General features: G+C 40.5%; 1 protein-coding gene across 10 annotated transcripts in view; it reads right to left on the bottom strand.

The window, feature by feature from the left end:
- COL24A1 (collagen type XXIV alpha 1 chain) overlaps positions 1–21,092 on the bottom strand; it is a 241,328-nt gene that overhangs the window by 5,967 nt on the left and 214,269 nt on the right. For 8 of the 10 annotated variants that reach the window (XR_012160422.1, XM_073357179.1, XM_073357173.1 and 5 more), the window contains 6 exons: positions 20,315–20,368; positions 18,611–18,646; positions 7,586–7,621; positions 7,462–7,488; positions 6,129–6,194; positions 5,159–5,327 (listed from right to left, as the gene is read on the bottom strand). Coding sequence is in view for 8 of the 10 variants with exons in the window: in XM_073357179.1 (XP_073213280.1) it covers positions 5,159–5,327; positions 6,129–6,194; positions 7,462–7,488; positions 7,586–7,621; positions 18,611–18,646; positions 20,315–20,368 (388 nt within the window). In the remaining 2 variants the exon portion in view is untranslated. The remainder of the gene's footprint in view (positions 1–5,158; positions 5,328–6,128; positions 6,195–7,461; positions 7,489–7,585; positions 7,622–18,610; positions 18,647–20,314; positions 20,369–21,092) is intronic. The other 2 variants (XR_012160423.1, XM_073357181.1) reach the window with 2 other exon arrangements.

The following is a 21,092-nucleotide window of genomic DNA, read 5'->3' as shown; positions in this document are numbered from 1 at the left end:
AACAAATTGTTTGTTTGCACATAAGGCCTGGAGTGCACAAAATGCTTTTATTTTCCCTATCTTCATTTCACTTTTGCTGATAAGATCACAGGTGACTCTCTCTATAATGTGTATGTGTAATGTGCTTAAAGATGTTGGTTAGTGTTTGCTTTCATACTTGGGATAGAACATTAAGGCCAATTATTTGTTTGTTATCCTGGTGCAACTCCCAATAAAGTCAGTGAGAGAAAGAACAGTGCAAGTGACAAGTCTAAAATAAAGCAGAATTTAGTTCCATGTTTCCTAAGCGGCAGTTAAAGATGGACCAGACTGTGCCCCAGAATCAACAAATGGTGGTTCCTTTGTGCAAATCTCCCCCAGCCTGCATGGAAGACGAGGTCAGTTACTCTTGCAGCATTCTCCCCACCCCCATTCCTAGGACCATATGGTGGGTTCTCCTTGTGGTTGGGATCCATGCAGGAGAGTGCAACAGGAATGGGTGGCTTCCAGTGAGGGCTGAGCACATCCTTTCTTTACCAGTGCTTTAAGTACTGAGATTACGTAGACAAGATAATATAACCTGGGGTTCTATTATCTTTTGTGTGGTGCCCCTTCTGTAACAGAAACCCCTCTTTCAAAAGGCGGTCCTGGGGGCAATTGGACCTCTGATCGTGCAGTTCCACTGGGAATGCACTAGCAAGAACTGAGAAGGCAAGATGAAATGACACCTGGGTTCTAGAGCCTGAGAGAATAGCTCTGGCTTCATGTGGATCCTGGAGGACCCATGGAGTTTGGAGTCTAACCCACAGAGGGCATGGTGAGGGGGCAAACCCCCATGATGGAACAACTTTGTTTAGGAAACCTCATTGAATTTTCCTCTCCCTTAGCCTCTTGCGGCTTTTTACTACATGAGGGATGTTCCTATCCTTTGCTTTTACCATGCTACTATGACACAGACAATGAGATTTTAATCCTCAACTGTTTGGGATTTGGCTACTTAACTCCCTTAGGCTCCTTGGAAGAGTCTTGTTTTACATGAGTTTTCTAAACATGTTTATGCATGTTTAAATCATTAAAGTATGTGAAAGCCAATGCATACATTTATGGTGAAAATGAATACTTTTGCTACATACAGACAAACCCTACCACCACAGGTAAGTACAGCTCCATTGCAGGGTAAGGGGTGGAGGGCTAGGTTCCTGCTGTCTGCACACCCTGCACCTTAATGCACAGGGCAGTGTCAGAAATGGGGCAAGGGCTGATGATTCACCAGTTGTTTCCCCTTCCCTCATGTGCAAAGGGGGTGTAGGAGCTATTGTCTGCAGTGGTCTCAGAGTTGTTCCATTGCTGCTCCACAATTTTCAGAAGGGAGATACCTTCCTTCTTGACCTCTGCAGCTATCCACAGTGCACAGTCTGGTTACTCAGGGCCAGGACTTGGCCCACAGAAAATAGTCTACATATAGGAAGAAAATTCTCTCATGATTGGCTAATAACAATCAGGTATAAGTCAGTAAGTTGACTCTGACAAAGACTGACTCTGGACAATTTTACCCATTTAGATGGCATATAGATTCATAGATACCAAGGTCAGAAGGGACCATTATGATCATCTAGTCCAACCTCCTGCACAACGCAGGCCACAGAACCTCACCCACCCACTCCTGCGAAAAACCTCTCACCTATGTCTGAGCTATTGAAGTCCTCAAATCGTGGTTTAAAGACTTCAAGGAGCAGAGAATCCTCCAGCAAGTGACCCGTGCCCCATGCTACAGAGGAAGACAAAAAACCTCCAGGGCCTCTTCCAATCTGCCCTGGAGGAAAATTCCTTCCTGACCCCAGATATGGCGATCAGCTAAACCCTGAGCATATGGGCAAGATTCACCAGCCAAATACCCAGGAAAGAATTTTCTGTATTAGTTTCTGGGTAGGGCCCAGAAGTATCATATCTGATACAGAATGTTCAGAGAATGCTTCAGCAAATTAATCCTTCCTGTTTAAACACTTCAGGGATGTAAAGACTCCAAAAAACATTCCAACAGTATCTGGAATGTATTTTAGAGCGGGTTACTTTGTCAATATGAAACCAGAAATATTTCTGAATACTTTTACATTTCCCATTTATTTAAGCTCAAACACCTTCTGCAGAGCCAATGAAATCCTACAGTTGCTATCTATAAGTCTGGTGAAGGAAGAATACAGAAAAGCTTAAGGAATGTTTAGGGACTTGATAAGTCTGGCTTCTTACATGCTGTTTAGCTCATCAGAGGGCACAACAATAATTCCCCTTAAAATTTACGTAAGGTTACATTTTAAAATAAGTACTTTGTCCCCATTACCTCTAAATACATTTCCTTTTTGCGTATTTGCTTTTATTTTAACAATTGTTACCTCTTAGAAATTCCTGATGCTAATGGAAAGATTTGCAGATATTTATAATGAACACACTCAGACAGTGAAGTATGTGAAATACTTCTATTGATGTCACATTTCAATGACCAGTCAAGATTTATTGATTAATGGTTGCCTCAAATAGAATAGTTGTCAATATATCTGATTATACACATTTTTTATTATAACAATATAGACCTTTACCCACACAAAGTTCGTTGCAGGATCAGATATTTGAGAAATTATTTCTATAACAAAGCTAGATTTAAAAGATGTGAAAATGTTACTAAATATTAGAAAAAATAGATTTTCAGCATGTTTTTTATTTACTCTATATCTGAAGTACTTTAGTGTTAAAATAAAAATATAATTATACATATCTATACAATATGGCCTGCTTTCACCATATTTGAACATAATACAGGACATTCCAAAGCACTGTCTAGTAGCCTGTTATTTACTCTATTCTTATGCTATGTAATGACTGGGCTCAATCCTTTCCCCTTTGAAGATACAATTGGCTTCAGTGGGAGCAGGATCAAATCCATACTGTCAGGAAACTGTGATAATTACAGAACTCAGATTCTGCACATTGAGTCAGATGATGCCAGTGGCTCAGATTCTGCAAATACTTGCATACATGAGTAACTTTATACATGTGAAAAGAAAAGGAGTACTTGTGGCACCTTAGAGACTAACCAATTTATTTGAGCATAAGCTTTCGTGAGCTACAGCTCACTTCATCGGATGCATCGGATATATCGGATGCATAGAGATGGTTAGTCTCTAAGGTGCCACAAGTACTCCTTTTCTTTTTGCGAATACAGACTAACACGGCTGTTACTCTGAAACCTGTCTTTATACATGTGAGTAGTTCAATGGGACAAGTTCATGTGTATAAAATTATTAAAACATGTAAGAGCTTCCAGGAGTGGGCACTTCAGTCAGTCATGTCAATATGCCCGGTTTCGTCAAGCTGCAGTCTGAGGGTGTTGGTATGAGCAGTGAACACTAAATATGCTAACATCAGAAGACATACCTTACATATACAATACATTCATATCAACTTAGTGCAAAATGCATATAGATTTGTGCCAGTTTGAGCAGTGATGGCCATGAGCACTTCTGTAGAAGTTTAAGCAATTTTGAATATGGTGTTAGGAGCCAGTGATCCAGTGTTAGAGCAAATATTTTAAATACCTAAGTACCAATTACCTCCAAAATTTATTTTTGAAAAATAAATCTATAACCTACTGTAAACATGTAAACAATATGAAGATATTGTGATAGGTGCTGCAGAAATACTATGGTAGCTAGATTAAGGCAGGGCTTTTCAAAGGGTCATAAAGGTACTAGATGCTCAACTTCCAATGAAAAAAGAAAAGGAGTACTTGTGGCACCTTAGAGACTAACAAATTTATTTGAGCATAAGCTTTTTGTTGAAGAATTGCCACCAGAAGCAAATACTCACCAGCAACCACACACCACACAACAGAACCACTAACCCAGGAACCTATCCTTGCAACAAAGCCCGTTGCCAACTGTGTCCACATATCTATTCAGGGGACACCATCATAGGGCCTAATCACATCAATCACACTATCAGAGGCTCATTCACCTGCACATCTACCAATGTGATATATACCATCATGTGCCAGCAATGCCCCTCTGCCATGTACATTGGCCAAACGGGACAGTCTCTACGTAAAAGAATAAATGGACACAAATCAGACGTCAAGAATGATAACATTCAAAAACCAGTCGGAGAACACTTCAATTTCTTTGGTCACTTGATTACAGACCTAAAAGTGGCAATTCTTCAACAAAAAAACTTCAAAAACAGACTCCAACGAGAGACTGCTGAATTGGAATTAATTTGCAAACTGGATACAATTAACTTAGGCTTGAATAGAGACTGGGAGTGGACGGGTCATTACACAAAGTAAAACTATTTCACCATATTTATTCCCCCCACCCCCCACTGTTCCTCAGACGTTCTTGTCAACTGCTGGAAATGGCCCACCTTGATTATCACTACAAAAGGTTAAAGCTCTCCTGCTGGTAATAGCTCACCTTACCTGATCACTCTCGTTACAGTGTGTATGGTAACACCCATGGTTTCATGTTCTCTGTATATATAAATCTCCCCACTGTATTTTCCACTGAATTTATCCGATGAAGTGAGCTGTAGCTCACAAAAGCTTATTTGTTCGTCTCTAAGGTGCCACAAGTACTCCTTTTCTTTTTTGCGGATACAGACTAACATGGCTGCTACTCTGAAATCTTCCAGTTTCAGTGTACGCAAACCCATAATGTCGAATGAAAAAGGTAAACTTAGAAGTCTGGGTGTGGGCAGTAAGAAGTCTCTAAGCCTGATTTTCATCAGTCTATATCAATTGACTTCAGCTGAGTTACCCTTGGTTTACACCAGCATGATCAGAGTATCATATCCTCTGTACTGAGAAAATGCAGGTTTGAGATTGTTTTAAAGCTGCTGCCACTCACAAGAAATTCAGCACTGAGTATTGGCAGGTTGGAATAGCCTAGAAGAAGCAGCAGTTATTTTTTCACCATCCACAGAGAGCAGAAGCAGCTTTGGGGATAAAATGACAGGTAAGTCCATTATGGATAGGTGTGTGGTACTCAGTAGTTATATGGAATTAACAAGTTAAAATTAATACAGTTATTAAAATGCCACCCATTACGGTTTTGCTCTAGAAATTAAAAGTTGGAAACAAGATATTCTAAATCCTGATGGTATATATGATTTGATGAAAGTAGACACTTACCATCTGATACTTTACGTTCACAGTTAAGCAAATCCCTGCAGATGCGTGCTGGGTTATCTCGAGTGCCGAGGGGGTTCTTGATACTGTGCAGTAAATTGCTAAGGTAGTGTAGCGTTTTGAATATCTCTGCACTGTGATCTAGTAAATTTACTTCAGTATTCTGGTACCTCTGCCGTTAGCAATAATGTTATCACAAAAATGCCATAGCAGCAGTGCATGCAGTTAAATCAAATGCCCATTGGAGACCACATGCAGAAATGAAAGGTGTTTATGATGCATGCAACCGGCCACATATGAGATAATAGAAATGATTTATTCAAATTAAAAATAATTAGTACATTTTATTAAAATCATTGGAGAAAAGGTGTTACAGTCAGGTTAAAAATTGTTATAAACATTGTTATAATACATGGAAATGGAAATTTGAATACACAAAAAAGAAAAAAAAAAGAAAGAAATTAGTTCATTTTATAAGCGATACCTTACACTGTCAGATTTTGAACAACAGAGTTAATAGTCTTAAGTCCCAATCTAAAGACACATACAAATGTGCTTAACTTTACACATGTGCAGAGTCCCATTGATGCAACGACTCTACTCACATGCATGAAGTTAAGCGTGTGTAAGTGACTGATGGATCAAGGCCTTAATGACAGTCTCATTTGTAGACATCTAGCTGAATGTATACACTTCACATTGTATAATGGATTGATACTTTCCATCCTCTTTAATCATATTTAAACATTAGAAATACTGTGGTTTTTAAAACTTGACTTAAATTGCATACTATATATCCAATTGTGTTTAATCATATTATACATGGGTTAGTTTTTCCTCGCAAAACAGTTTCTAGTTTTTCTCTGTTTTCAATAAAGCCTTTGTGAAGAAGCCATGTTTTGGCCTTAAAAAACCCAACTCTTTATACATTTTCTAATGTATGTGCCAATGTAAATAAAGGAAGATATATTACCTCCATCTGTAGTGCACCATTTGATTCAATCAACGCTTGAATAGCAGCATTGATGTCCATTTGTTTCTGTGTAAACCAAAACCATTGAAGATCAGCAGTAAGATCAACAGAGAATAAAATTAAGGTTGTAAGTTCTTCAAGTATTGCTGCAGAAATATACCAGTTATATCTGATGAAGAATTTGAAAGTCTCTTGATTAAAACATATTGCACATAAATGTGTATGTATCAAAAAGGACAAAAAAGCCCAACTTCCCCAAAACCTCTGAGGCCTTCTAATTGTTTAGCTGAATGCTCCACATCCATTAAATTACAAACTATGAATTTTTACTTTTAAAAAGAAAAAACAAACGGATGAAATGGGATACTCTTATTTTAAAGAATTGTAATTTTAAAAAATAAATTAATTAGTTTATTTTATCAGTTATTTTCCTGGAAAAAAAATACAACAAACAAAACAAAAAATCCCCAGCCCAAACTATTGGCTCCAAACCTGTCTGCCATCCATCTAATCTAATACATCAACAGTTACAAATACTATTTATAGATGGAGAAAAAGGTGATATTTACTCTCCAAACAAGATACACAAAAAACAATTCAGTCTCTAGTCATGCACATACAACATGGGCCAGATTCCCTGGTCCCTTTGCACTACTCTAGTGGTGAAATGTGCTATATCTTGCCAGCTGAGAAGTCCTTTGATGTGATGGAGTCCTTGGCTGGCATCCAACTAGTTCAGCTGCCTCCTATACCACAGGCCACCCTAGCCCTACTGTAGGGGGAATGCCAGAGTGGGAGGGGGTGCAGCATCTGTCATGCCATGACCTGACTCAGGAGGGTGGCCCAGGAAGGGGGCTGCCCAATAGAGCAGAAATAATAGAAAAGGACTAGAACACTAAATCCATCCTCCCAGTAAATGCTGGATTATAATCCCCTAGAAGAAAACGGATACATTTGATGTGTATGCATCTGGTGAATGACATACCACGGAGCATCCTACTTCCCTTCAGAATTTGTATATGCTGAATTCCTACATGTAAGCTTTAAAACTGGACTGAAGTTTACGTAGGCCAAGCGTGTGAGCATGGGCATGTGATTTGCCCTTTTAGGACTCTGCAACATGGTAGCACTACTAGAACAGAAGATGTCAGACAGGAGGTTTAGCATAGCAATTATATCTGAGCTTAGATATTATAGTGATGAGTGCTAAAGAAAACACATTTGAATTTCACTTGAGATGATGGAGGAAGCAATACCCTATGAAGAGGGTCTCAACATTTTCACTTTCAACAATGAGGAAATGAGTTGCAGTGAGCACAATTATGAAACTTACTCTTGCACCAGGTACCCCAGGTGGACCCTAGAAAACAAGAGAAAGCAGTTATTAGGTATTGCAGGCTTCTTTAAATCACACATGCAAGGAGAACCTAGATAAAAATAGCTCTTTATACACTTACCGGTGGACCTGGATGACCCCGTGGTCCCTGAGGGCCCTAGGAGAAAGGAAGATAAAATGCATTAGGGTTAAAAAAAATCCTTCTACTTTTGAATTTTTTTTTTTAAATCAGAAAATGCCATAATGAAGTGTAGTCAGCTGTGATCTGCACAAAGATTTCTTGGTAGAGCTGTAGACCATTTGTCTCCACTTCTGAATGTACTGCATTGTGCATTTTTAAAAACTAAGTGTTGTTCTTATGAAAGGTGCCAGTGACAGTGCTGGATATAAAAACAACCCTCTGTTTTTCTGATCACACTTGATATTAAGAGTACATTTATAAATAGTGTGCAGAGGGTTAATAAATATTTAATAGATCTTATAAGCATGTCACACATGAGTAGTGTGTGTTATGGATAGCTATAAGCACATTAGCACAAAGTGTTATAGATGGTTATAAAGAGTTTCTTGACTTACTGAACTCTAATAGTTGATCAACCTTTTACTAAATGATATATTAATAAATTATTAGCCCTTAATAAACTATTTATAAAAGTACACTTAATACAAAGTATGACATTTGATTCAGGACATGGAACACTTACATCATGGGCCCTGACATTGCAAACTTCTCTCCTTCTAATGCAAGCAACATGTCACCACCATTGCTGACCATAGAGGAACTTCATTTAAGGGTGGAATTAAGCAGCAAGAAGGGAGGAGGAACCAATTACAGTCACAGGGGCCTTGCAGGGCATAATGTGTACAACACACACAAAAGGTTAACACAAGTAGAAAAGGAAAGAGAAAAGTCTACACCTCGGGTGTAGACCCCATAAAAATCACATCCCTAATCAACACTGTTATACCAGCAAAAGTTTCTAGTGTAGACCTGGCCAAAACCCTCATCCTAGTGGTAAACCATTTCATCTGTTTCTTTCAGTTCTCTAACCAATACACCAACAAGTAGTATGTCATCCAAGAGACTTCAAAAGAAACATCTGCATAAGCATCACTGTGCAGAACAACTGTGAGCATGATCCTCCATCTCAAACACTTACATCATGCCAACCAAGTCAATGGGAGTTTGGGATGTTTAGAGCATGCAGGGTTGTGTCCCATGCTAGTTCACATACATTTAAATGGGAGGATGCCAGATAAGATCATATAAAAGAGACACATTTGGGTAACCGAGACTTTTCAGATCTATCGATCTCTAGAAGCACATTGGTCACACTCTTTAGCCCATATGATGTAAAATTCATGGGACAGAACACATGGTAGCTATGTGAGAGCGCATTTTGATTTCCAATGGGAGCTGTTACGATCACCTTGATTCAATCTCCATAGCCCAAATCTGTATTTTGTGAGTGCTGCTGTTCTATAAACAGCTGTATAGTAATTATGGAGAGGAGTTAAAACTGAGGACATTTCTTTATGTTTAAGTTTAGCCTTTGCTGATTTTTACTGTGAAGGCATTAAGGGTTGAATCAGTTTGGATATTTAATTTTGTCAGCTTTTCAACCATCACCTACTGTCACTGGATCCTACTTACCTGGTTTCACCCAGTGTATGCATATTCAAGACTATAAGCCACCACCTCTATCTCGCAGACCAACATCTACTGTAGTTTTACCGAGGCACCATTGATTAGTGGTTAATGTAGGGGAACAGTAATATAACCTAAAACTTCTGATTCCTAACTGTGCCACTAACTCTGTGTGATTTTGGCAAGTCACATAACCTCACTCTGCCTCACTTAATCCATCTACAGCTTATAATACTTACTGACCTTTAAATAATTGTTATTATAATATTGATGAGAAATGATGTTAGCAAAATCTTCCTATGACTACTTTGGGTCAGATTCTCAGCTGGTGTAAGTCAAGTGAGTTCAACAGTGCTATGCCAGTTTATGCCAGCTGAAAATTTTGCATTTAATTAACCAGATCAGTAGCACATTTGTTGTCAATATGTCTCAAGGATCCTTCAAACCAATGTGTGTATATTGCGGTATTCTTTGATCATGCTTAGTGAAGTGCATTTGATATCCTTATTGGTAGAAAAAGAAAGGGAAAGGGTGAAAAGAAACAAAAAGAATGATTTCCACAGTGTAAGGAGATATTTGTGTATCTTGGTTCAGGACTAGGTTACACAATGGCCAAGTTACATCAAGATGTGAAGGCTTCAATGATCTATACTGCTCCTATGTAAACACTTATTTCTGGTGAATAGATGTCTTTGTTCTGTGTACAGTGATTCAAAACTTTCACTGGATTTCTCTTATAGCTGAACGAGTCTATATTTTTGGTGTATGCACCACAACTGTATGTCTGTGGAACTATTTTAAGACACTTGAGATTTATAGAGAGGGATTTTATTGACAGTTGTATTGTTCTGATGAATTTAAACTGTTCTAAAAGGAGGTGATGTGACTCAGTCTGCCTTGATCCACTATCTCCTGACCTTGCTAATCAAATCCCATATGAAAAGGTAAATTGGCAGTCAACTGCTACCTGGGGAAAACCCCCTTGGGCATATTACATTTCTTAAACGTTTTAAAACTTCAAGGATCTACATCAATTACTTTTACAAGTCTTTTAAACATAACAAAATTTCAAATAGTATGTTGGAAATTCTGTAGAAACATTATAAATGCTCCTTTCTGCCACAGAGCTGCAGTAGAAGGTTAAATTGCACATTTTATGAATTAAGTTAATAGCAGAATATTCCCCTGGAATGTACAGGATTAGCTTTATGAATCTACTTAATGCTAATGTGATCAAAGGATAAGTAAAGGAGTGAGAAAAGTATAATTCCAGTTCCTTAATACCAAAACCAAAGAATAAAATGAATTATTTTTAGTGTGTTCTTTAATCCTTTCAAGCCCTTAATTTGACAGCTAGCACAAAAGGTCAAAGGCCCAAACTCCATTCTTTTCTCTTTGGTACTTCAAAATTCTGATCCTACAAACATTTATGCGTGTGCTTAACTTTAAGCATGAGCAATCAGGGACTTCAATAGCGCTACTTACATGTTTACAGTTAAGTATGTACATAAGTGTTCGCAGGATCAGGACCGTAAACCCAGTTGGCCTGATTTTCAGAGGCACTGAGCACTCATAACTCCTGTTTGATTTAAAGAGAGTTGTGGGTGCCCAGCCTCTATGAAAATCAGGACACATGGTGTTGATCATTGTCTTACACAACCTTTATACCAGTGTAACAATGCTGACTGGAGTGGAATTCTTCCTGAGTTACACTGGCGTAAGTGAGAAGAATCACCCTTTACATGTTTTTATGTCCCATTTTATTGAAGACAATATGATGATAGGAAGGGCTAATAATGTGATCCTTGGATGCATAAATGGGAATCTCAAGTAGGAGCAGAGAGGTTATATTACCTCTGTGTTTGGCCTGATGAGACTGCTGCTGTGTCCAGTTCTGGTGCCAACAATTCAGGAAAGATGTTCATGCCTTGATAGACTCAAGGAGTTTAATCTATTTAGCTTAACAAAGAGAAGGTCATGGGGTGACTTGATTACAGTCTATTAGTACCTACATGGAGAAAAATATTTACTAATGGGCTCTTCAGTCGAGCAGACAAAGGTATATTTAACAAGATCCAATGGCTGGCAGTTGAAGCTAGATAAATTCAGACTGGAAATAGATTGTAAATTTTTAACAGTGAGGAGAAAGTAAATAAGGAAGTGTTATTTACTCCTTCTCATGACATAAGAACTAGGATGAAATGAAATGAAATCAAATGAAATAGGCAGCAGGTTTAAAACAAACAAAAGGAAGTATTTCTTCACACAATGCACAGTCAACCTGTGGAACGCTTTGCCAGAGGATGTTGTGAAGGCCAAGACTGTAACAGGGTTCAAAAAAGAACTAGATAAATTCATGGAGGATAGGTCCATCAATGGCTATTAGCCAGGATGGGCAGGGATGGTGTCCCTAGCCTCTGTTTGCCAGAAGCTGGGAATGGGCAACAGGGGATGGATCACTCGATGCTTACCTGTTCTGTTCGTTCCCTCTGGGGCACCTGGCATTGGCTACTGTCAGAAGACAGGATATTGGGCTAGATGGACCTATGGTCTGACCCAGTAGGGCCGTTCTTATGTTAATTAACCATTGGAACAATTAACAAGGGTTGTGATGGATTCTCCATCACTGACAATTTTAAAATCAAGATTGAATATTTTTTAAAAAGACAAGTTCTAGTTCAAAAGGAGTTATTTTGGGAGAGTTCTATGGTCTGTGTTATCCAGAAGGTCAGACTAAATGATCACAACAGTCATGGCCTCGGAATCCATGACTTTATGACAGGTATACATCATCAGCTGAAGAAAATAATGCAGAATACTCAGTATCTTCCCATTCAGCACAGGCAGTGCTGCTTGACTGAAATTAGGAATATTCTGAGGGGTGTTTTTGACCTTTAAGCAGATGTTTGGTGGGAAAATGAAACTCAGTTGTGAATGTTTGCAAGGGGTAAGAATCCCTTCATTTGACAAGAAAATGTCTGCTGCAAATACAAGAGTAGGGTTCAGTCCAGCAAAGTGTATCTGCAACTTCAAGCCAGGGTCCCTATTTAGATACAAGTTGGCCTGCTGTTGAAGGCTAAAAAGCAAAAAATTATGAGCCAAATCCTCAGCTGCTGTAGATGGATATAGTTCTATTGACGCTGATGGAGCTTCACCAGCTTATATTAGCTGAAGACCTGGCCCAGCATATGAAACCAGTTTCTGAGTTAGCTGGGGAAAGGAGAAAATAGTTAGGGCAGGTTGTGACTTTGCACTCAATATGATTTTATAAAAATATGCTAATAAGTGTGAATATAATGTAACTGGAATATGCTTCATGCAAAAGGTCTCTTGTAAGGTATTATTACAAAGCTTATAATCTACTGAGTGTGGTCATCCTATTTGTATAAATGTATCTCTCTTGTATCTGAAACTAGAAATATGAAATATAACTCTGAGGTCCTATTGTAGTTATGCAAAGTGTGGGCCATTAATGGTGGTTTGGAATCTTAATGGCTCCCATTAACCAGGACAATTGACTGTAGATGGCTCTGTTTTACTTTAAGTCTTCCTGTATACCTGTGGGCTGGCAAGGGGGTAATGAAGTCTTGCGTTGACATGTGATCATGTCATCTGAACTGGAATCCATCTTTAACCTGGTACTTTTCCATTGAGAAGGAGGGGTGGGAACCCAGAGGGACAAAGGATTCCCGCCTTATGCAAAAGATAAATAAGTGGGTGGAACAGAACAAAGTAGGGGGCAATCATGAGAAATCCCCTAGCTACCACCTGAGCTGGAACAAGGGCTGTACCAGGGGAAAGGACTGTGCCCAGACTAGGAAGGCGTCCAGTCTGTGATAGAAGCTTATTGAAACATCTGAGGGTGAGGTTTTATCTGTATTCAGTTTTCTTGGGCCATGTCTACACTACCCACTGGATCGGTGGGTAGTGATCGATCTATCGGGGATCGATTTATCACATCTAGTGTAGATGCAATAAATCAATCCCTGATCGCTCTGCCGTCGACTCCGGAACTCCACCATGGCGAGAGGCGGAAGCGGAGTTGACGGGGGAGCGGCGGCCATTGATTCCGTGCTGCAAGGACGCGAAGTAAGTGATTCTAAGTCAATCTAAGATACATCAACTTCAGCTACGCTATTCTCTACGCTATTCAGCAGAGGATGTGGAAAAAGCTAATGTACTCAATGCTTTTTTTACCTCTGTCTTCAAGAACAAGGTCAGCTTCCAGACTACTGCACTGGGCAGCACAGTATGGGGAGGAGGTGACCAGCCCTCTGTGGAGAAAGAAGTGGTTCAGGACTATTTAGAAAAGCCGGACGAGCACAAATCATGGGGCCGGATACACTGCATCCGAGGGTGCTAAAGGAGTTGGCAGATGTGACTTCAGAGCCATTGGCCATTATCTTTGAAAACTCAAAGATGGCAATTGGGGGAGGTCCCGGACGACTGGAAAAAGGCTAATGTAGTGCCCATCTTTAAAAAAAGGGAAGAAGGAGGATCCGGGGAACGACAGCCCAGTCAGCCTCAATCAGTCCCTGGAAAAATCATGGAGCAGATCCTCAAGGAATTAATTCTGAAGCACTTCGAGGAGAGGAAAGTGATCAGGAACAGTCAGCATTGATTCACCAAGGGCAAGTCATGCCTGACTAACCTAATTGCCTTCTATGACGAGATAACTGGCTCTGTGGATGAGGGAAAGCAGCGGACGTGTTATTCCTTGACTTTAGCAAAGCTTTTGATATGGTCTCCCACAGTATTCTTGCCAGCAAGTTAAAGAAGTATGGGCTAGATGAATGGACTATAGGGTGGATAGAAAGCTGGCTAGATCATCGGGCTCAGTGAGTAGTGATCAATGGCTCCATGTCTCATTGGCAGCTGGTATCAAGCAGAATGCCCCAAGGGTTGGTCCTGGGGCCGGTTTTGTTCAATATCTTCATAAATGATCTGGAGGATGGTGTGGACTGCACACTCATCAAGTTTGCAGATGACACTGAACTGGGAGGAGTGGTAGATACACTGGAGGGTAGGTATAGGATACAGAGGGCCCTAGACAAATTAGAGGACTGGGCCAAAAGAAATCTGATGAGGTTCAACAAGGACAAGTGCAGAGTCCTGCACTTAGGACGAAAGAATCCCATGCACTGCTACAGACTAGGGACCGAGTGGCTAGGCAGCAGTTCTGCAGAAAAGGACCTAGGGGTTACAGTGGATGAGAAGCTGGATATGAGTCAACAGTGTGCCCTTGTTGCCAAGAAGGCTAACGGCATTATAAGCTGTTTAACTAGGAGCATTGCCAGCAGATCGAGGGACGTGAGCATTCCCCTCTATTTGACATTGGTGAGGCCTCATCTGGAGTACTGTGTCCAGTTTTGGGCCCCACACTACAAGAAGGATGTGGAAAAATTGGAAAGAGTCCAGCGGAGGGCAACAAAAATGATTAGGGGGTTGGAGCACATGATTTATGAGGAGAGGCTGAGGGGACTGGGATAGTTTAGTCTGTGGAAGAGAAGAATGAGGGGGGATTTGATAGCTGCTTTCAACTACCTGAAAGGGGGTTCCAAAGAGGATGGATCTAGACTGTTCTCAGTGGTACCAGATGACAGAACAAGAAGCAATGGTCTCAAGTTGTAGTGGGGGAGGTTTAGGTTGGATATTAGGAAAGACTTTTTCACTGGGAGGGTGGTGAAGCATTGGAATGGGTTACCTAGGGAGGTGGTAGAATCTCCTTCCTTTTAAGGTCAGGCTTGACAAAGCCCTGGCTGGGATGATTTAGCTGGGGATTGGTCCTGCTTTAAGCAGGGGGTTGGACTAGATGACCTCCTGAGGTCCCTTCCAACCCTGATATTCTATGATTGTGCTCACAAAGTTGTAGACGGTATTAGCTCCAGTAGTGAATATTAGAGAGCAAGTCCATAAAAGGTGGTATAATATGCTAATTTATTGTTACTGTGAATAACTAACAATGCCAAAGAGGTGAGACACCTTTGTTCATACTGCCTCTTACACATGAAACCCTCTCCTCGTGTCTGCTAACACCCTCTCCTCATTTAAATCCCTACTGCAAATTCAATTCTTCTGCAATGCCTGCAACAAGGGAGCCATTAACACCACCTGAAATATTTTTTATAAAAGGAAAACAAAACAAAATGTATAGAACCACCAAGATGTGCATATATACAAACTGAAGATTCAAGTGACTGTATTGCTATAGCCTTCACCCTCCATCTCCCCATTGCCTCCCCGCTGTTTCTAACCACCACTCATTATATCACATCTAACATTTACACTGGCAGATCCTTGAGATGCGGACAGTCTTTTATTAAGAGCTATACTTTCTGGGTGCTATAAAATGTTGAGAGCCATCCATTTTATAGTTCAAACTAGGAAAAACACAGGATGTTACTGTGAGTTTGTAATGCTTTACATTTATTTAAACCTCTGAGAACTTAAAAAAATCCACTGTCAACCACGTAAATTATGAGGGAGGGCGGGGTGAAATTATATGAAGTTCCATACAGATTACTTCTGTCTGTTAAAAAACTAATGGGCCTGATTCCCCTCTGCTTTTCCTCTTGTGGAGCCATTTATATCTGTGCAAAGTGAATGGACAGTAGGTATTAGAAACACTTCCATCAGCATGAGTGAAAAATTAAGATTTGGTAGCATTTTACATCAGTGAGCCATTAGAAAATCAGGTCTGTTTATTGTCCCCAAAGAATGTCTCTGTGAGTCCTAGCCAATGTTGGGTCAAGAGAAATAGAAATGACTTCTGTCATTATTTTGGAATTCTAAGAATCTACTGAGGGGTATCTGGATCTGGGAGAAATCAAACCCACAACTTCTGGAATGAATGACAACTTGTTCATGTCCCTCAGGTTTATCTCACACTTGCCTTTACACTAATACCACTGCACACACTTATACCTTCTGAAAAGAGAGTCTCACGAGAGTACATAAAAAGGGAATTGAGTGTCAAATGTGAGTACAGGTAATAGAAACCAGTGTTTCTTGACAAATAAGCATTTGCATTGGTTTCAAAATGCAAGGGCACTTTTAGCTCCACACTGCCCAGAGAGAGGGCATCTGTGGGGGCAGGTCCTAAACTGAAGGAATGGAAATGAGAGTTAAATATCTAGGGAATAGTCTTAAATGAGCACTGTGGTATTTGTTCTGTCCCTCAGCTAGGAATTGCCTTAAGAGCATTAAAATAAAAAAGGACGGTTTCAGAGAATGAACATCAACACATTCTGAGTTAGCTAAGCACACAGCCCACATTCCTTCAGCAATGTTCCAAATTGCTTTAAAATATCTATTTCTGTAGTGTTTAGGTCAGAATTGGGGTCCCATTGTGCTAGGTCACTGCAAACACACAAGTAGACACCAAAAGAACTTATGATCTAATTTAAGACAAGATGCAACAAGCAAGTGTGACAAACAATAGGAGGGAAGAGGTGAGGGAAAACGAGAGTAAAAGGAATAAGGTTACATAGGTTAGTTACTGGAAAACATTGGCATTCCAAATCATTATAAGAATTTATATATATTATACTATACACACACACACATCTATTGTAGCAATGGACAACAGCCTCTACATGGTCATTGTTAGTAGGCAATTTCTTGTATGCTCAATGCAATGCAGTGCATCTTAGTTAGATATTTTGGACATTTATAACATTAAGAAAGCTAAAATAATAATAATAATATGATGCTGCTGATGATGATGATGAAGAAAAAGGAGGAGGAGAAGAATAAGAGGAAAGTGACTTAATCACGTATATACCACTTCAACAGTGCCTGCTGCTACTGTAGCAGTCCATATATATTCAGTTGCTGGCCTGCATGATCTCAACCTCTGCTTTTGCATATACTCACACAGCCTGTGAATTCCTGTCTCTCTGTATAAGATTACCTAGACGGATAGGATTCACAAGTAGTGCTGTGGCACAGGGATTAGAGTATCAGCTACTAGAGCAGGGATGGGCTAACATTTTGGCCTGAGGGCCACATCTGGGTATGGAAATTGTATGGCGGGCCATGAATGTTAATGAAATGGGAGCTTGGGGTGCGGGAGGGGGTGAGGGCTTGGGCTGAGGGTGTGGGATCTGCGGAGGGGGAGCAGAAGTGAGGGGTTTGGGGTGCAGGAGGTGGCTGCAGGCAAAGCAGAGGGGGTCAGAGTATGGGAGGGGGCTCTGGGCTTAGGCAGGGGGTTGAGGTGTGGTGGGGGTATGGGCTCTGAACTGGAGGTGAGGGTTCCAGGGTGGGGCCAGAAATGAGGGGTTCAGGTTAGGTGCGGGAGGGGGCTCCGGGGTGAGGCTGAGAGTTGGGGTGCGGGGGCTCCAGGCTGGGACCGAGGGTTCGGAGGGCAGGAGGGAGAGGGTTAGAGGGTGCAAGCTTCGGGCAGTGCTTACCTCACGCAGCTCCCAGAAGCGGCAGCATGTCCCTCCCTCTGGCTCCTATGTGGATGTGCAGCCAGGCGGCTCTGCAAGCTGCCCTGTTGGCACACGCTGCCCCTGCAGCTCCCATTGGCCATGGTTCCGGCCAATGATAGCTGCAGAGCTGGCAGTTGGGGGGGGCAGCATGCAGAGCCCCCTGGCTGCCCCTACACATAGGAGCCAGAGGGGGGACATGCCAGCAGCTTCCCAGGAGCTGTGCAGAGCCACGGCACACATGGAGTGGGACAAGCCTCCAATCCCACTCCCCGGCTGGAGTGCAGAAGCGGGGCAAGCCCCCAACCCCACTCCCTGGTGGGAGCTTGAGGGCCAAATGTGGCCCATGGGCCGTAGTTTACCCACCCCTGTACTAGAGTGACAAGAGGTCTTGTAGGCTCAATTCCTACCTAGGATACATTTTAAATATACAATTATTTTATGACCAGAGTCAACAAGGTCTGTGTCCGTGGGCAGCACATTCATGCATGTGTCAGCTGTTATACTAATGGAAAGGCATCACAGCCAGCCACTGAGCAGTTGGGAATAGAGCTGGTCACAAATTTGCTGATAAAACATTTTTCCATTAAAAAATGCCGATTCATTGAAACTGAAACTTTTTGGGGGACATTGGCAGTGACTTTCCGATTTCAAACTATTGAAAAAATGGTTTGAAATCTTCAGAACATCCTGTTTCAACATTTTTTAAACGGAAAGTACTGATTTTTTGTTTTGAAATTTAAGTTAATTTATAACAAGAAAAATGTTTTAAAAAGGTAAAAATCAAAACAAAGTGTTTCAAAATTATTGACGTGAAACGTTTCAATTGGCCTGAACTGAATGTAGTTTTGGATTGTTGGTTCACAAAATTTAGAGATTTTGTCATTTCATCCCAATTCAGGATGTGAAAATGTTTTAAAATCTCAAAATTTCCCCCAGGACTGGAATACAGTCTCCTGCCCAACTCTAGTTGGGAATACTGGGGGAGCACCAGGAAGTGATGCTGTCACAGTACTCTCATGGCAAGACACAGCCAAAAAATAAATATACAAACAATGTTTAGACTTACAATTTCACCTCTGGAGCCTTTTTCACCCCTGGATCCCTGAAAGAAATAGAGACTGTTAATCCAGTGCACTTTGTAATATTTTAGGACCTGAACCTGCAAAAACATATACACGTGAGTTTCTTACTCACATCAGCAGTCCTTTTAATATTAATTGCTTCATGTGTACAAATGTTGCAGGACTGGGGCCACAGTTTGTACTATAGATACACAGATTATAGATTAGACAAGGAGTTACATGAACATGATCTGTGATCTATATATTTTGTTTTTTATCTTTTCAGTTTGTAATTCCATTTTTTGCTCTTTTTGAAAATGGTTAATATTATTTTTCTTTTAGTCAGTTTTGCCCTGTTTAGCTGTTTGTTTAGCTAAATCTTGCAGCATGTTTAAACCACCATCATTGGGGTTCAGTGCTTAAGCCATCATAATGCTGTGAATTAAACGATATACTTTCTGCAAGTGAGAAAATCCATTTAATTCCATGCGACGTTCTATGGGTGTTTCCACATCTACTTTTACTGCTGTCATCAAAGATATATATGATCATTAATTCCCAACTACAGGCAGATTAGCTATCTCTTCTTTGCCTATATTATGTTCTTGGCCAGTTTTGCATTCATACTGTGTCTCCAAAAATGTTAATCTAGCAATTAATCTGATGTGCATAGAATTTTGGATCTTGATGGTTGGATACACACCCATGTGTGAAAATGAGTCACAGCTCAACCTTTTTATTTATTACAATGACAGATTGTCTGGCTTGTATGAAGCACATTAACAATCTTCATACAATTGTGGAGAAAAATTCTAGAGTAAGAGTTGTCATCCTTCCTTTTGCTGGGGAGAAAAAGGAATGCAAATATTGTACTTTGCTGGTGTGGCCTTTTTCTCAACAAGGGCCAAGAATGTTCTAATCCTATTTCCCTTCTCTTTCTTCACTCCAGTTACATACATGTTACACATACTAAATATTAACTACTGTATATAAACATTATTTTGCTGATCTTTATTCCAACGTCATAGAGATATCAGGTGAGATCCTCACTCCTGCCCCTCTGTGCCACGAGAGGGTGTAAAGGGGCCCTAAAAGCCTCGTATCTGGCCAGGAGAGGATTCTCCAGCACAGGAACTGATGAGAGAGCCATAAGGCTGCCTCCTTAAGGTCCCCTTTGCTAGCCCTGGCATAAAGTGTGTGCTGGAGATGGCAGTAGGGGCAGGAAGAATTGAATGTGGGTAGGGCCACAGCAGCACAGAGATTCTAGGCAGCACTTTGGGCCAGAGGACAACCCAAGCAGGCTGCCTTAATTTACACAGGCCCACAGGCTCCTGTATTATGATAGGTCCTCTCCAGGATTGGGAGAATACAAAGACGAATTGAAGCCACTACGGCACGTCCTCCCTGTGGGTTACAAAATCTGTGCTGAGCCAATGAGAGGAGCAGCATGGAATCTCACCCTATGTGTACTGCATTGTCAAAGAAGAGAACTGGTTCACTCCAATGACTCTTGCCATCTTTTAGTTTGCTCTACTTAGATTAGAGTCACATACAGTAGTGTGTGGATATGGTGTAATATGAAAATAGCCTTGGTAGCTGCTGCTTAAGTTGTAAAAATCTTCTATTAAGACATAATTAAACACATGGATGAAAGAACATCCTAATGAATAATGTGAAATGTAAAGGGAAACCTAAGGACTTAAACTTACAGGTTTGCCTGTTGGGCCTATTATGCCTTCTTGACCAATGGGGCCAGTGTATCCCTGTAAACAAACAAAGGATTTACAGGATTTCAACATGAATAAAATCCCAAGAAAAACACAAAACACATTGCTCAATCTTCAAATAACTGTATTTATATTTAAATAACACCATACTATGCCTCCATGCATAATTATAGGCCTAAAACTTTCAACAGCACAGTAATGAAACAACACAGGATTCCATATGTATTCAAAGTGCCATGTCAATGCTGGCTTTCTGAAGACTATCAACAGGCAATGAACCAGATAATTACTTTAATAATCAGTAAGTATTTGTGTTTGGAGAGCCTTTATATCGCTATGAAAGTCAGAGCACTAAAACCATGGTAAATGAAGTCTTTTATTTACCCAAAAGCCAAATATTCCTTGTTTTGAGCTACCGTCAGCCACATCCTGAGGTATATTGCTACCCACAAATAATCATATAAGACAACTAGTGAACACTGCTAACAGAGGTATTTTCCTGTTTCATTCTGGTAAATGATAAAGCTTCTTTTGGGCAAATAGCTCAGAACCACTGTCTCTGCTGTATACTGATGATCAGGAAGAGAAAACAGCTATAAAAATAAGTCTCTCAAGCTGGTTATCTCAGACACCAGCTAATCAAACTCTCCCAGAAGTGATGTCAGGGCACATATCACAAGAGCTAAGACCCTGTCATTGGCAGTGATGAATAGAGCATTTTACAATGTGATGTGCAGAGCTGCAACCTGGCCATCACCCC

This window comes from Lepidochelys kempii, chromosome 8 (genome assembly GCF_965140265.1).
Source record: "Lepidochelys kempii isolate rLepKem1 chromosome 8, rLepKem1.hap2, whole genome shotgun sequence".
NCBI lineage: Eukaryota > Metazoa > Chordata > Testudines > Cheloniidae > Lepidochelys > Lepidochelys kempii.
The sequence above is the reverse complement of the archived record's forward strand: the minus strand, read 5'-3'. Positions and strand labels throughout refer to the sequence as shown.